The sequence below is a fragment of the Giraffa tippelskirchi genome, chromosome 12 (genome assembly GCF_054371585.1).
Source record: "Giraffa tippelskirchi isolate mGirTip1 chromosome 12, T2T-mGirTip1v1.2.pri, whole genome shotgun sequence".
Lineage (NCBI taxonomy): Eukaryota > Metazoa > Chordata > Mammalia > Artiodactyla > Giraffidae > Giraffa > Giraffa tippelskirchi.
In genome coordinates this window covers 121788121-121805895 of record NC_137286.1, presented here as the reverse complement: position 1 = coordinate 121805895, position 17775 = coordinate 121788121, and the positions used below count along the sequence as shown (strand labels likewise).

General features: G+C 32.3%; 1 protein-coding gene across 50 annotated transcripts in view; it reads left to right on the top strand.

The window, feature by feature from the left end:
• The window catches only part of RBM26 (RNA binding motif protein 26), an 83293-nt gene extending 71078 nt beyond the window's left edge, over positions 1-12215 (top strand). For 20 of the 50 annotated variants that reach the window (XM_081549802.1, XM_081549829.1, XM_081549813.1 and 17 more), the window contains 2 exons: positions 1759-1872; positions 3475-4227. In XM_081549802.1, the coding sequence (XP_081405928.1) occupies positions 1759-1872; positions 3475-3564 (204 nt within the window). In that variant the 3' untranslated portion in view covers positions 3565-4227. Of the gene's footprint in view, positions 1-1758; positions 1873-2918; positions 4228-8989 lie in introns of those variants that run through there. The other 30 variants (XM_081549844.1, XM_081549828.1, XM_081549842.1 and 27 more) reach the window with 3 other exon arrangements.
• The last annotated feature ends 5560 nt before the right edge of the window (positions 12216-17775 follow it).

Here is a 17775-nt window from a genome sequence, read left to right as displayed (position 1 = left end):
TTTGAAACTAGCAGGGATTGGTTCATGAGGTTTAAGGAAAGAATCTATCTCCATAATATAAAAATGCAAGTGCCAGTACAGAAGCTGCTGTGAGTTATTGCTAAAATAATTAATGAAGATGGCTACTGTAAACAGATTTTCAGTGTAGATGAAACAGTCTTATATTGAAAGAAAATGCCATCTCTAGGGTATTCATAGCTAGAGAAAAGTCATTGCCTGACTTCAAAGCTTCAAAGGTCAGGTGACTTTTGTTAGGGACTCACGCAACTGATGCCTTGAAGCTGAAACCAGAACTCAACTTAGCATTCCGAAAATCCCAGGCTTCTTAGATTTATGCTAATTTTACTCTGCCTTATAATGTGTGTAAATTTTGAGTAGAGAATGGCAACCCACTCCCGTATTCTTGCCTGGAGAATCCCATCGACAGAGGAGCCTGGAGGGCTGCAGTCCATGGGGTCTCAAAGAGTCAGACACAACTGAGAGACTAACGCATACGCATAACGGGTAAATTGAACAACAAAGCCTGGATGACAGCACCCAGTAAATAATTTAAAAACTAAAACTTTATAGAGAGTTGTCGATTCACCTTATGAATTTGAAGTAAGTATTGAATATAAAGATGTGCAAAATTAGATCTTAAGAAATTTTTGAAGAACTTACTATAGATGACATCACTAACATTTTTGCCTTCTTTAGCTGGATGAAAACATGAATTTTATGAACAGATATTTTGTATGAGATAGTTGGAATTCTTTACAGGAATATATTTTTATGTAATATTTATAGCCTCAAAAAATTACAGTTTGTTTCTGGACTTAAATATTATATATAAATATTTAAAATTTCTTTAGTTATATGACATGATGGGGTGGGTCATGGACTAAAAATTTCTGAGCTACATTTTAATAGGCATGAAATCTTTTAAATTAACCATTAATTTATATGTGTATATTTAAAATTTTTACCTAAGGACTTTATATCACTCGTGGTCAGATGTCATTAAACATGTAATTGTTTCTACATTTCACATTATGCTGTACTTTGAGGTTGTGCTGTAAATCTTTGGTGACTATGAGTTATTTTGGTGTGTTGCTAACATTGATTTATATTAGTTCACATTACTTTAATTTGAAAGCACTCTTTCTGAACCAGCCATTTAATGTAGCAAGTACTTAGGCTTGACTATTTACTCAGCTTTTATTATGTGCAATTCTGAAAGCTTTATAGGGAAGTTCTTTAGTTTTCAATAGAAAAGCTCAGTTTTTTTCCTTCATTGAGATACTTGTATTTGTAATAGTGATACAGCAGGCATTTTATGGTATTTGTGATTATTTGATGTAATTTAAAAATAAATACAAATGCAAAATTATCCTTGAATTTATTAGAGGCTTCTAGTTTCTAGTTACTGTATGAGTCATTTGTGAATTAATAAGAATTAAAATCTAAAACCAGAATCTTGAAGTGCTTTGCGATTATTGCCTTGAGTAGCAGTTATCATTTTACTATAGACTTGGAGACATAGTTCTAGTCAGATATTGGCCAGTAGTGAAATAGGTCTACTCAAATCACTAGGCTGACTTTAGAAATAAATAACTATAAATTATAAACTGCAATAATAAATAGTAAATAGAGTAATAAACCACAAAGCAAAAATAGACAACTGTCTTCACTTGTATTTAATATTAGGTAATGTAACATTTCATTGTTTTCTTCACAAATTATTAATGTTCTGTGTTCCAATGTTTTTCATTGTTTTAGGCTGCAGTTCATGGAGCTCGTTTCAAAGGGCAGGATCTAAAGCTGGCATGGAATAAGCCAATAACTAATATTTCAGCTGTTGAAACAGAAGAAGTTGAACCTGATGAAGAGGAAGTATGTTTTTTTTTTTTTCATTTGTTTTTACCCTTAAATGTTTACATTTTTATATAAAATGTGATCTATGGCTGTGATTTTAACATAAAGCTTTTATTCCTGAGCTACCTTCCAGGCAGGGGATAGCAGATAAAATGCAGATGACTAAATTTTATGTATTAATGAGAACTGTGGATTGCTAATCCAAAAAGAATATATGAAAATCATATATATACTCAGTTTTCATTTACTCTTAGAAGACAATAATTACTCATTAGATTTTTATCCACAGGAAGTCTTGTGATATTTTAAGTTTTAGAGTATATATTTTACTTTATCAACATTTCAGGTTTTATTTTAATTCATATCATTTTAGTTCATTAGAATGAATGCCTGCTATATGGTAGATACTGCGATAGGCAGAAAAATGAATAAGACACGGTCCCTATCATCAAGGAGCAATACAATCTGGAAAAGAAGGTGGTGATAGACACAAGAAACTAATTATAATAAAAGGCAGATTGATGTGGTGAATAAAGATTTGAACAATATGCTGTGGGTACCCAGAGGAAGGAATGATTGTTTCTTTCCAGAAGAATCTTGAAGGAGGTGGTAGCAGTGTAGCTGAACCCCAAGTGATAAAAAAAGCTTTTCATAACCAAGAACTTGGACTGGGAGTAGTTAGAGAGGCATTATAATTGGCAGAGATATAGGTGTGGAATAGTATATTTTTTCTTGCATAACAGCAGTTAGTCTTATGGCTGAGAGGGGGGAGCGTAAAGACCACTGAAGTGGGAGAGCCCTTTGAAACCAAAAATCTAAAAATAAGCAACTCTGTTTTGTTTAATCATGAAATAAACTGTAGGAAAAAAAATTGAGGAAGTTAAGGAATAAAGGTAAGGTGGGAAAATTAAATGGTTCCATGTTTTACCTTGATTAGATTTTCATTATGGCACTTCATTTTGTTTGAAGAGCATTTGAGGCTGTTATACATGTCCATAGTCAAATGCAAGAATAAAATGTGTATTTTGAAACTCATATACATGATTTGTCATTTTATATTTTAGATTATACCTTTGTCCTTCCATGAGTTTGAATTGAATGGGGAGAAAAGCAGGAGAGCTCCTGGTATTAGGTATTTTGAAAAGTTTGAAAAGTAGTCTGAGAAGCTTTTATGAAGGGAATGGGGAAAAGAAAAGAATGCTGTAAAAGAAAATGTTTGTTACATACAGCAGAAAAGAAATATAAATATTGATAACTTTATTCAGGTTATTGGTTGATTTAGTGTCAGAGAAGAATTACTGATGTTTTCTTTAAAAAAAAAGGTGTGCAGCAATGTTTTGTAGGTATAGAAGATGGCATAATTTGATAGAGGCAGGAGAAATGGCATGTACAAAGGCTTATTACTTTGATTTTTTTTAGTGTCTGTTTGATGTAAACAGTAGAATAGATAGTATTGAGAAACCTTTGGGTGGATGAAGGTTGCTTTTTGTTTCTTGAATGTTCTAACTATAGAAATACCTTTTGTATTCGACTCTGTTGAGAGTAATCAGTATTTAAAAGTGTCACCTTTTTTCTTTTCTTTTTTTTTGGGTAAATTCCTAAATGCATTTTAACCTAAAGTTTCAGGAAGAGTCTTTGGTGGATGATTCATTACTTCAAGATGATGATGAAGAAGAAGAGGACAATGAATCTCGTTCTTGGAGAAGATGATTTGACTGATCATTGATCTGCATATGATAGAACTCTACCTGTGTTTCATTAGTATTATCTAATGTACTTTTACATATTTGTAAAAACAATTTTTGGTAAAATGTGATGAAGATGGATTTCACAAATAGACAAAAGAGAAGAAAACTACCTTCTGAATCTTGTATTTTGAAAGATTGATGTTTGCGTTTTATTTCAGTAAACAATTGGTAAAGACATCACACTAGAAACATATGCAATGTTTTTATTACATACTTACTGAACATTACAGAATTCTTTGGGTTCTTTGTAATTTAATGAATAGGTCTGAAGACTTAATGACCAATACTTGTTATAACTTAGAGGATTTTGTTTTACTCCAAATAAGGAATGAATTTGCATTTAAAATCTTAATGAATGTTTTCAAAAAATGAATAGATAACATAGTACTCTAACTAAAGTCTCCAAGTTATGTATTCATAATATTACATAGTAGTATGCTTAGGCTTTACTATGTATTAGCCTTTTGTTGGACTTGTGTATGTATTTTACCATATGGGTTTTAATGATAACGGTGTATGACTGCTTTGCATTTGAGTCCTTATGCATTCAGATGTTAAAAAATAAAGTGGAATGGTCTCTTGAAAAGAAAAGAAAAGAAAAAAGCAATGACAAAAAAAAGAAAAAGACAATGTTCCTTGATTTAAAAAAAGAGAAAAAAAAAAAAAAAGAAAAAGAATTAAAATAAATAGACCATTCCAGATGGTGATCTACCCTTCTCCCCAGTTATCACAAAAGGAGCTATAATCACTAACTTATTCTTAATAATGGTTACTGGTACCTTTACAATAATGTACAATCCATTGTTTAAAATTTATACCACTTCAGTTTGGTTTGATCCTATAAACTTTCAACAGATGTCTTAAAATTTAAAAGCAGGCTGATTAGTTTGGAACCAGACTTCAAGTAGAGATAACATTTGGTGAATAAGAAAACATCTCATTACATTTTGGATGTATGAAAGAAAACTTGACCATTTGAAGATGTATGAATAAAGAAATGTACTATAGATACTACTTTAGGAAAGCACTGTTTGGTAAGTGTTCCAGTCTGATATTTTAAGTGTGCATTTCCTATACTTCTATAAAAAAAAAATCTTTGACATTTGCAACAATATTGTGATTTTTAAGTGGACTTCTCTGACAACATGATCATTGAAAGTTGATACAGCAGTTTCCAGGAAATAAATGTGTTCTTTGTAGAATGGAGGGTGGGAGGTTACATATTTATCTTTTAAAATTTATCCTTTTGGTTGGAAGTATTTCTGCCTCTTCTGAGATTACAGTGATTATATTGAAAATCACACACAAAAAAACTTTCTTCCCATGCTGGGGTCCTCACAGTCACAGACTATAGTTTCACCACCATAGTCTTTGGCCAGTGGAGTAGCTCATGGATGCTGTTCCTCCGGCTTGCAGTTGATGCACATGTTTATATTTAAAATTTCACAGTCAGATTTCTTTTGTCAAAATAGTGACTTTACTCAGAACTTCTTTACTATACTTAGAGCTGTGATATATTTTTATGTATAGTCTCTTGTATGTTGACTATGTGCTATTCTGATTCATTAGGTAAGTTTGTTTTCTTTTCTTTTTAGTAGTCGTGAAAGATGCCAAATTGGCAGAGGCTCACGTTTCTTCTCTTTACACCAAACAGGTATTATAAAGAAAGAAAATCTTTCAAAGGCCAGTTAAATCTCCATACTGATTTTTGGCTTTATAATTTGATTAGCAAATTTTAGTGTGATATTGTGTAATTATTCTAAAATTCCCATATAATGTAACTGAAATTACATATTGTTTATTTAAATCCATAAATAGCTAATCACTTTCCCTATTCTTAAATTCTGTCATAACCTAAAATTAAAATGTTTTACACCATGTTGCTTTGAATGAATCAGAACGCAAGTATGTTTTGATCGGGTCCTGAAGTATGGGGATTAAATATTAGCAACATTTATCAGGTTCATAATTATATTTTTATTATCATTAATATGATTTTAATTGTAAATATTATTTAGTATTAAATTGCTATTGGATTTTTTAAATTAATGAGTATGTTTATAAAAAAATACTAGTACTCTACATGTACTTTCATGTGTTCTTATTTAAAACTTAAGATATCCATTTTACAGATAAGGAAACTTAGGCTAATAGAGATGGAATGACTTGCCCAAAGTGATAGCTAGTAAATAGAAGGACTAGATTTGAATGCAGGCACTCTGATTTCAGTGCTGACTTTTTTAAAAACTATGTTGCTACCTCCTTCCTAATTATTGATCAGGCATGAGATTGTGTTTGCAGTAAATGTAGTAGATGTTACACAAAATTACTAGTCTTTTTGGTCATTAGCCAGTTCATACCTTAACCATCCCTTTTAATACAGCACTTTGTTCATATCTCTGTTATAGTACTTATGTTGTAATATAGTTTATCTGGTTTATATGTCTGTCTTCCCCACTAGATTACAAGCTCCTCTAAGAAGGGGACCATGTCTTATTCATCTTTATCTCTAGTGATTATCATAAAACCTGGCTCATAGTGGACATTCAGTTGTTTGTGGGATGAATTAATGAATGAATGCATATTTAAATCTCCAATAATGGAGTGACAATTACCTCCCTTGTTAATTCTTATCAATTTTCCAGAAATCTTTCTTGAAGGTCTTCTCAATCAATTGGGACCGTCTTAGTAAACAGTTGATTCTGTTAAGTATTGTACCATTGGGGTTTGTTACAAATAGTGATGGAGGAATATACACATAGTCTTAGTGGAATTTCCATAGCAATTAGTAAGCTATCAACATTTTGGAATATTAAATGTCTATTTCAGGAGTAAGATAGCCATTTGGTTTCTATCAGTGTGTAAGAATAGAAATGTCAAGAGCCACTAATCTAGTCCATCCCATTAATTTTTTATATTCAAAGATGAGCGAGTATAGAGTACTGGACAAGTGTTAAGAGATTTAACTTTTGGTCCCAAGCTCCGTAACTAATTCTCTGGCCTTAGACAAGTCTCTTAACTTATCCAGGGTTGTTTCCTTGTCTGTAAAATGAAAAGGGTTGGACTAGATGATCTGTTAAGGTTCCTTTCACGTCTCTAGTTTCCCTGGCAGTATATTAGTGTTTGATCTAAAACAGTTTAACGTATCTATACAAATTCTCCCTACCTGTTGTTGCTGTTACTGTTTCTGTCATCAGTAGAAGCAACTTAGATTTGGTTATGATAAGTCATACAGTGTGTCTTGGTACAGTTTTGTATACTGTTCCCAGATGTTTGCTTTTGCTACACAAATTATATTTAACCTAAAAAGTATAGATTAACTTCTGTATTTGCACTTTTTCTTCATACTTAGAACGTTTCCTTTCAGTTCTAAACTCAGAGTTTAAAACTCTTTCTTACTATAGTAACTACCTAAAACTTGAAATACATTTTTTAATTCTACAGTTTTCCTTAGAAGTTCTTTGCCATAGTATAGATCTGGGCTGAAGTGGGAATGAAGAAGGAATTGAGATGTAGACAGCTACTTTTTTCAGGAAAAAATTGAAGGAAATTATATATCATTTGTTAAAAGATTGATTAGGATTACCTCAAGGGATGGTTGAGTTGTCATTTTACATATTTCATTAAGTATCTTATGTCTCTACATAGCAGTGTTGTTTTAAATGTTATTGGGTAATTGTAACATTTAAAAATTAATTTTGGTAGTTAACCAGTATTCAGCATTTAATGAAATCATGTTGCATGAATGGGATAGTATTCCATAGCTCTTGTTTTATTTTGTGATATGATCAAATGTGTCAAATGATAGTTTACTATTAAGATAAGACTTCACTGTTTTAGCTGACTACCTGTGAAAAGTATGGATTAATTGGAGGAAATTTCTTCTTACTAGAACGGTTTTATGGGGACTATTTTCAGTCTTACTTGGAACACTACTCACTGTTTCTAAAGGTTACAAAAAGAAAGCAAACAGTTGCTCATCTAGTATGTTGAAATATCGATGGCTATTTTAGAGTATCATACAAACTTTTATCAATTTATATTTTCTTCCTTTTTTCCCCTTATCTGTAGTGTGAACTAATTATAGAAAATTAGTTTGAGTCCTAGAATTTATGTAAATATTTGTAAGATTTTTTTTTTTCTTCTCTTATAAAAATAATCTTAGCATTTTAAAACGAAAATGTCCTGTGTAAAAGTTTTGGCTTGTTAGCTTAGTTCAATAAGCTTGTTAGCTTATTTTTGGTCTTTCACAGTGCTATTCCCATTCTTCTGAAACCCTATATGATTAAAAGTAGAAATTTAATCTAGGGATAAATCATGAGCATACAATATTTGTAAGGCAGAAAGAAAAAATTTCCTTTTCCCATATTTTCAAAAACTATCTTATTAACTTTTTGAACTGGCTAGTTGCTCTAAGGTATGTATACAGAATACAGGCTTTTAGAGAAGAATAGATTTTTTGCTGATTATTGTATACCTATCAGATGACAGCAGATTATCAGATGACAGCAGATTATCAGATGACAGCTGTCTGATATCCAGGATAGCTATCTGAAAGACTCAAGAAAGAAAGAAACCTTGGTGAATTTGATTAACATGCTTAGTAATTTCTAATGAAAACGTTATACTTATTCAGTAGAGAAATTCCTAATTTGGTTCTTGCATTTTATCAGTATTATGTACTTACTAGCGTAGTATAATTGAAGCATTTTTTACTTTTTTGTACCAATTTATATTGTTTCTTTCTAACCCTTCCCTCCGTGTTCCTATATTTCATCCATCCTCTTATCATCTCATCATCCAAGTTAGTCTTCTTTTGTATACCAAACACTGTCTCATTTTGATATGTTCCTTTTTATTTACTTTTGTTGTTTATCATTATGCTTAGTATAGTATTTTATGTCATACAGTGTGATTGAAGAATGAAATGGTTATCCCATGGAGTTTAAGGAAATTATATATATATAGCTCATGATTATTTTGTAGTCCTTGGGAAACTTAAGACAACTGTTCTTGGTTTTATTTTTTTATCAATATCTTGAAATTTGTTAATGATTTCTTAAAATTGTTACTTGCCAACCCACACTGATAAAATTTTACTATATGGTCCATGATGACATTTCCTAACAAAAAATTTGGATCATAACCGTGTTGCCGAGCTGTGATCTGTGCAGCTTAATGTTTCAGTGAAGCGTGTTGCAGAGAGGTTTTGTTAAAATCATTTTAAACCATGGTTGATCTTTGTAAAATTTGTCTGCAACTTTCATTTTGATTCCCTTCTCAGATGTAATGTTTTAAAAAGTTGGAGGTCAGTGTATGGTATGATTCAAGTTTTAGATTTATTTACTGTTTTCAAAGTTTTTTTTAATAGTCTTCTCTTTTTCCAGCAGAGGGAGATCATCATTGCCTGAATTTAGCTTTGTGACTACAACAGCAAGACCTGTTCCTGTCTGGAGACGACTGTTATAATTATATGATACTATCACTTTATGTTTTCCCTTTATCAGTTTGAATAGATGTTTACATGTACCATAATTAGCATTTTTATTTTTCCAGTTCTTTTAGGGTACATCTGAGTCCAGAAGTAAATCTGAATGTGTGCTTTGTCTGATCTTACACTTAAGTGTTTTCTCCCCTTTATAGCCATTTGTTTTTAAACACTCTATGAAGGAAAAAAAAAAATCCTCTTGGTTTTCCTAACATGAGATGAGTTTTCAGGCTCAGCCAAGTTGAAATTGTATCTAGAAAATCTATAAAGCCATGATACTATGTTCATCAGCATGAACAATCTAGAATGATGAAAGTGATTAAAAAGTTAAACCTTGGTTTGGCTTTAATTTTTCTGGGCTTTAGGATACATTTCTGGAGTTAGGATAGTTACTTACAGTAATTTTGAACAAATGGTTAAAATATTTTTTTTCACATAGTAATAACTTGCCTGTTTCTTCTAAATACATTTATTGAAGTCTATGCCAAGGCCACTTACCCAAATAGTTTTTTAAAAATTATTAACTCTTCAAAATCAACAAGGAGAATAATTTGCTTTTCAAGTAGTATGGGATGACCTGTGAATTATAAATATTGAGAAATATGTAATGAACATCTAATTTACACAATGTTTCCTTGTTTTCTTCACTTGCAACCAAGACATCAAAGACAATCTTAAAAGCAAGGGGAAACAGTGTGTGTTTAACATTGTTAAAGACTGTAGTTTTCCTGCCTTAAGAGGTGTATGTCAATGTTATTTATTTATAAGCAATATGGTGTAGAATTATTTATAAACAGTGACGTTAAATTTTATTCTAAATTTTCATCCAAAATTCCTTCTTTATAATGGGCACTATAAAGTTTTCAGAACACTAATTTCTTAGTATTCCTTCTTAGATTCTCATTAACATTTTAGAAGTTACACTTGATCGCAACTTTTCATTAAAAGAGCCCAAATTATATTTGATTCTCTTCACCCTTGTTTTCCTTTCGTTTTTAGTTCCATTCAGCCATGCTCACATTTTCACCTTTTTGTGCAAAGTTAACTATTCTGCAAGCACTTTTTCTTGAGTATGCATTGCATTTGTCTTCAGGAAAAAAGAATGAATACGTCAGACATAATGTAAATTATCTATTTTGATTATATTAATTGAAAACAGCATGGTTAATGTAGGCTTGGTTTAAAGGAACAGTAAGTATTTTGAAAATTTTTCTTACCTATGACCTTGTAGCCTACAAGGCATTTTAAAAATTAGACTTTTGTTTTAGTTCACATTGTAAACTAACATGTAGCCACTGGGAGTTCGCAGATATTTTCCCAGGTTAGTTCAGTATTTTTTCTTTGTAAGGAAAGATTCTCTGTCTGTGTAGTAGTTAGAATAGCTCTAACGTGCTGGGCTGAAAACCCAAAGATAATTCTCTGAAGAGACCATACTTGCTGTTAACAGCTTTGGGTTGGTTAATAGCTGTGGATCACATACCACTACTCTTTCCTATTTTGTCATCTTCCTTCCCCACCCCCCCCTTGCTTTTAAATTAAAAACAATAAAGCAAAATGAAATTGAACATGCCATTGGGAATCAGAAGTTGAGATGATTTAATTCTCATTAAACATTGCAGTTTTTGAAAAATTGCTTTGAGATCTGGTAGGTCAGGTACATATTTTAATTAAGTTCTCATATGTTTATTAATTAAAGATGAGGATTTTCATTATTTCATTTTCCTGAAGAGGATTCTCATGGAGCTATATGTAGATAACTGTACAGAATCACTTTTGTGTAATTGAATGAAGCAGTTTACCTCTGCATGATTGCATTATGAAAGCCTTTTATATATCTTTATATTTTTCAATATACTTAGATTTTACACTATTAGCTGCCCTAGTCATGCTATATGTGGGTTTTGTTTTTTCAAATAGAGTTTATAAATATTTGTGCTCAAAGTACAGATCAATTGAATATTTTTGGTCTTGTTTACAAGAGAAATAATACTTTAAAGCGATGCAGCCCCTAAGTGTCTTAGGAAAAAGTCATTGGTGCTACAAAACCTTTCAATATCATTTTTCAACCTGTTATCCAGACTTTGCTGAGCTTAAATCTATGACTGCTTATAACTTAATCTAATCTAGCAGCATAATTATAAAAGCAGTCTGTGATGAGTCAGGTAAAGAGCCCAGCCAATTAGAAACACCCTGTAATTTAAAGAGAATGATGCAGAATGACATTGTACTAATTGGTGTCCAACTTTCCAGAAAAAAAAAATTTTCTTCAATTTGTCAGCAGCTCTTTTGATAAGAGGAATGGTGTTAATATGACTAAAAAAAGTGATACATTGAGCATGGCTCAGTTTTCCCAATTGCAAATGGAAAACTTTTCTAGTCCTAAAAAAAATGGTGTAATCCTCTTCTGCTTTCAATTCCCGTCTGTCTTTTACTCATCAGGAGGCAGGGTAATTCTTAAATATTTATAGAACATTTGATGAGTTGTAAAGAGATGTATTATTTACATTGTTCAAGTTTTGTGTTGATGTGCAGATTTTCTGCATCTGCAAGACTTCATTCCAGCACCTTAGTGAATGTTCTTAAGATACAATTTTTAAGTATCAGCAAAGCATTCATAGATGTTTACTTTTGATTCTCAGAATCCTGAACCTGTTTGGGGTGTGATATTACTTCAGAACATGTCTGGCACAAGATTTCCTTTAATAGTGGTTTAGTTTAACTCAATTTCTGTGGATTGTTGAACCTAAAAACACCAAAGGAATTCCTTCTTGTCTGGAGACTGGATTATTCCAGTTTTTAATACCTGTGCCCATAAGTATCCCATTTCATGAATGTGTGTTGGCATGGGGGAAAAATTCCCTGCTCTTTGAGTGGAGCGAAAGTAATTGGTTAAGCTGTAGCAGCTTTTTTGTTTATTTTTAAAGTGATAAAACTTGAAAATGGTAAAACTTGAACTAGAAAACTACTCTTGTATGCCTAGAATGTTTATAGTATTACGTGTTTATGTGGGGTTGTCAACATTTTTATTATTTATAGTTGAATTATGTTGTTTTGTTTGTTAATACCCATAATGTTTATTATTTTTATATTTTGAAAATTTTTTAAATAAAATAGTCTTACTAAAAGCAGTTGTTAACTTTTTAAAATTGTCCTGCATTTTGCATCAAGTTATATTAACATAGAATAGATAGGAAAATTTGCAGCTCTCAGGCATCGCACAGTTGAAAATTCTGAAAATATTTATATGAAGAAATGGCTCTATATTGCCTCTTCGTCTCTTCACAGCCATTCTCACTTAAAATTGTTTTAAGTCACCTTTGGTACCAAAGTATTCTTGACTCCTTTTGTCACACATACAAAAATCTTCCGTATCCCTTTTCTCCCTAGTTCCTGCCTATTTATTGCTGGAAATGTTCTCTTTATTTCATTTGGGGGCTAAAAAGTTTCTCCTTATCATGAGTGATAGTATAAAGATACTGTGATATCAGAGAAGGACTGCCATAGATTCTGAAGTGAAATTAGAGACATAAAGCATTTCTGTCAACCTCGAAGGCCAATGAAAGCTTTCAGAACGTCCCTCCATAATTTTCAGTTTTCATCCGAATGTTTATTCTCCTGATCTAATTTGATCTGCTTTTCCAGCATTCAGCATGTTCATTTCATGCTTTTATTGAATGATCAGTATTGTGATATTTTTTGTTTTTTTTATTGCAGATACTCCTTCTGTCATCTATAACATGGGTTAAATAAGTTTGGTAATAGCCTATCTTCCACTGTTTCTACAGGAAAATACTTTATCATCTCAAAGTGCATAAGTTGATAAAAATCCAGTTAGAGATCTGGTTATGAAATTGAAGTCTCTGGCTTGAGATAGAGGACTTTGTTTAATACATGATGACAGTAAAATTATTAAAAAATATATAATATGTGGCGTATTTACAGAATAAGCATGTTAGCCTTCACTTAACCTGGGAAATACTTCTGTATAGAGTATGAAAGGATGTGGTCTTTTTTAATACTGTAAAAAATCACATGTGACATTGTCGAAAAGCTAGACATTTGAAATAAAAAGGTACGATGATAGAAAGCCTGTCATTTACAAATGATCCCCAGACATTTTAAAATGGGATTATATAATGCATATTGCTTTGTAGTCTTTCCATGTGTGGTAATAGGTTTATATACCATTTTTAAAGCCCCTCTATTTGTAGATGACTTATAGTGTATTGTCTCCTCATTTGGGGCACTTTTGACTTTTCCAGCTTTTATTTTATTGTAAATAATGCCATATCCTTAAACATCTTTGATTATTTCTTCAAGATATTTTCTCAGAACTGCTGCATCAAAGTACATTATTTTTAAAATGATACATTTTAATTTGATCTTTTACAGGCAGATACGTTTGAACACCTGTTTTCATAATTTAGCTTTGGAAAAGAGCATTCATTCAGTTTTCTTTGTAAATGTGTTAGAACTTACTGAAATTGTTCTAAACATAGTAGCAAATTAATGCTTGTTATAGTGGTTAAGCTCTATTTTTATTTTCTATAGTATGTTGTTGGCAGGATTTTTTGTTTCCTATCATAGCAATTTTTTCCCCCCTTGGAACTACAGATATGTATACTTTTGTTACAGCATTTTATAAACTTTCAAGAACTTATACAGTCTCATAACTAGTCTTATTGGACAGTAGGGCAGATAACCTTTATCTTTATTAAATAAGTTAAATGACAAAATAAGGACTGGAATTTCCATTTCTTAATACCATAGCCACTATAAGAATACTCAAAGAGGTATCAAATAATTTATAGCAAAAACAAACTCCCTTTATTTTTTTATCTCAGCTCTGCAAACTGCTTCCAGAAAAATTTGTCTTCCCCATGAAGTTCATGAACATTTGTGACTGAAGTACATAAAGAATGAAGTAAATTGTGAAAGAAAAAAATTACGTAGAAATGAGAAATGAGAAAATGATGGGTTCCATATATTTCCTTATATAAAAGTTCATTTTTAGAAGAATCATTTTATTTGGGATAATAAGATTCCTTGCAAAATATTGCTTGGATATTTTCTTGAGCTATTCATGGTCATGTTTTATCTAATATTTTTCTATTATACAAGTTCCAGTATTCAAGGGTTTTACAGTGTTATAGCAGAGTTTTCTTAAGTTGATCATTAATTTACTTTTTATATATCTCAAATGTGTGTTATTGAAGTACTATGCAAGAATTTGTATTCAGTGCTGTGAGAATCATTCTGATAATCTAAAATATAACATGCCCTGTATTTGTGTTGAAGATTTTGAATTTAGGTCTTGGAGTTAATGAAAAGACCAATTTTATATTTCTGACTTCAAAGAGGGTACAGTACAAATTACAAAAAAGTAAACTTTAAGAGTCTTACATTTTGACCAGTTTTTTTTTTTAATGTTAAAATGCTATTTGTCCTTAATATCTCATTTAAATCAGAATTTTCAGGGACATTGCCAACCTTTTTTTTAAAGTAACATCTGTGATGTAAAACTTAATAGATACCCTTTATTTATTTATTTTTATTAAAGTCTGTGTTGGAGAAATACTTAGTAATTATAGCTGTCTGAAAGCTTGGAGTTAGAAGCAAATTTGTACTACGTTTAATGCAGTATTTTTCTTGTTTAGGGTTTTGGTTTTTGGTGATAAATAACTAGTAGATGATGTGCCAGCTTTACATTTTTTTCTTATCAAGTTAATATTCAGAATTAACAAATTAATGATTAAAAAGGAGATCTCTGGCATTTAACAATTGTCATGTCTGCCTAAGGTAAGAGTTGTAAGTAAAAACCAAACAGGTATCTTGACAAAAACACTGAATACTGAACCAATTACTAGTCATGACAGTCCTCACGCATGTCATATTTATAATAGTAAGTGGATGAAAACTGCATATATTAAAAACAATTGTGACCAACAATTCGGTCAACCTAAAAGAAGTAGGTCTTTTAAATTTTGTTTTGTCAAGGTCTCCAGTGGAAAGGATTTCCCTGGTGGCTCAGACAGTGAAGAGTCTGCCTGCAATGCAGGAGACCTGGATTCGATCCCTGGGTTGGGAAGATCTCCTAGAGAAGGAAATAGCAACCCACTTCAGTATTCTTGCCTGGGAAATCCCATGGACAGAGGAGCCTGGTGGGCTGTGGCCCATTAGGTCGAAAAGAGTCAGACATGACTTAGCGATTAAATGACAAGCAGTGAAAAAAGGAGAGAATTCCCAGAGTGGGAGTGCTCACAAAAGAACAGACCCATCTAAGGTGCCAAGGATGGAAAGAGAAGGATAGGTGATAGATTTAGTCCTGCACTTGTGGAAGTTCTGACCTGGAAGCAAGTAGTACATTTTCATTTTTCTCAATTGATAAGATTTATGTAGCACCAAAAGACAAGGAAATTCCATAGAAAAGCATGTCTCCAGGGCACACCTATTCAGGGTCCTCCTTGAGTTTCTCATGGGAGAGCACTCAAGGTGGGGATGATAGCAATTTGAGCTAATTCTTAACATCCCTCCTCACAACTCTAATCTGACGAGAGCGTAAGCCATACCATTCACGCCTAATGTCCTGATTTGATGTCCCAGATTTTTTTTTTTAAACTGTGCTGTGTACATAACCTACCTGTAGTAGTTCTTCCCCAGTTGGACCTGGAAACGTTCCAAATGTGAACAATTAACAGCCTTGATGTGTGTAATTCTAAGTATGGTGTACTGCATATGGTAGACAGGAAAATCAGTTGTGTTTCTAAATACTAGCTTGGACCATATGGAGGCTGAAATTAAAAATACAGTGCCAATTCTAGTAAATGAAAAAGTGACATACTTAGGTGTAAATCTAACAAAGTGTGTGCAGGACTTCTATGCTGAAAACTACAAAATGCTGATAAAAAGTATCAGAGGAGACCTAAGGAGATGGAGAGACATTCATGTGTCAGAAAACCCAAAAGTAAATGTGTCAGTTCTCCGAGAACTGATACACAGGTTTAACACTGATAACACAGATTTAACATAATTTGGTGTGTGTGTGGACACAAGATCGTTCTAAAATTTATATGGAAAGGCAAAAGAACTAGAATAAAACAATTTTTTAAAAGCTAATCAAGTGGGAGAAATCCAATTTTAAGAGTAATTTTAAAGCTAAAGTCATCGAGACTTATTTTTTTAACTTATTTTGTATTGGGATATAGCTGATAACAATGTTGTGATAGTTTGAGGTCAATGGCAAAGGGACTCAGCCATACATACACGTATATCAGTTCTTCCCTAAACCTCCCTAACTATCCCTTCTCATCCTTCTGGACAACCATAAGCTCGATCTCGAAGTCTGTGAGTCTGTTTCTGTTTTGTACGTAAATTCATTTGTATTATTTCTTTTTAGGTTCCACATAGAAGGGATGTCATACAATACTTCTTTAAGACTGAGTTCTTTATGGCAGAGATAGACACAGATCACTGGAGTAGCATAGAGGTCACAGATGCACATGAGTATGTCCAACTGATTTTTAACCAAGTGCCAAAACAATTGAATGGAAGAAATACAGCCTTTTCAACAAATGGTCCTAGGACAATTGAACATCCATTGGCAAAACCAAAATGAACGCTGAGTTAAATATTACACCTTACTCAACTCAAAATGGATCGTTGACTTAAATATGCGACTATAATAGGAAGGAAAAAAATCCAGGAAATCTTTGGAACCTAAAGCTAGGCAAGAAAAGTTCTTAAGACGATACCAAAAGCTTAATCCATAAAAGCATGATAGATTGGACATCAAAATTTTAAACTTTTGCTTTGTGAAAGAATCTGTTAAAAGGACAAAAAGATAAGCTACAAAGTAGAAGATGACTTGCAAACCACGTTTCTAGTATATGTCAGAATTGGTATCTAGATTATATCAATAACAAAGCTCAAGAATGAAAAACAATCCAAGTAGAACATAGGGAAAAGACATGGAGCTGTTTCCTCAGAGATGACATTCAGATGGCAAACAAGCTCATGAGAAGATATTTAACACCTTTGGCCATTAGGGAAATGGAAATTAAAATCACACTGTGATTTTAATGTAAAATCACTACATACCTATCATGGCCAAGAATGGCCAAGTAAAAACTGACATCAAGGATGCAGAGAAACTAGGTCACGTGGCTGGTGGGAGTTGAATAGCCACTCTGGAAAACAGCGTGGTGGTTTCTTAAAAAGCTAAACATGCAACTGTCAAACGAACCAGCAGTTGTACTCTTGGACATTATCTTATTTTCACACAAATACTTGTACACAAATATCAGAAGCTTTATTCATAACAGTAAACGAAATAATCCACATTATTCAATGAGTGAATGGTTACTGATACATCCATTTCAGGAAAACACTACCCAGCAGTAAAAAGAAAAGACAAACCATCGATTCATGCCACTTATGGATGAATCTCCAGAGATTAACACTGAATGAGATAGATTAGCTAGCCCCAAAAGGCTATTGCATGATTCTATTTACATAACATTCTTGAAATGACAAAGTTAGAGATGGGGAAGACCAGTAGTTGCCAGTGATTGTGGAGGTGGAGGTGGGAGGGAAGTGAATATGATTGTGAAAGGACAACATTAGGGATCCTTATGGTGATGGAAATGTTCTCTATCTTGTCTGTCAATAAAAGTATACTGGTTGTGA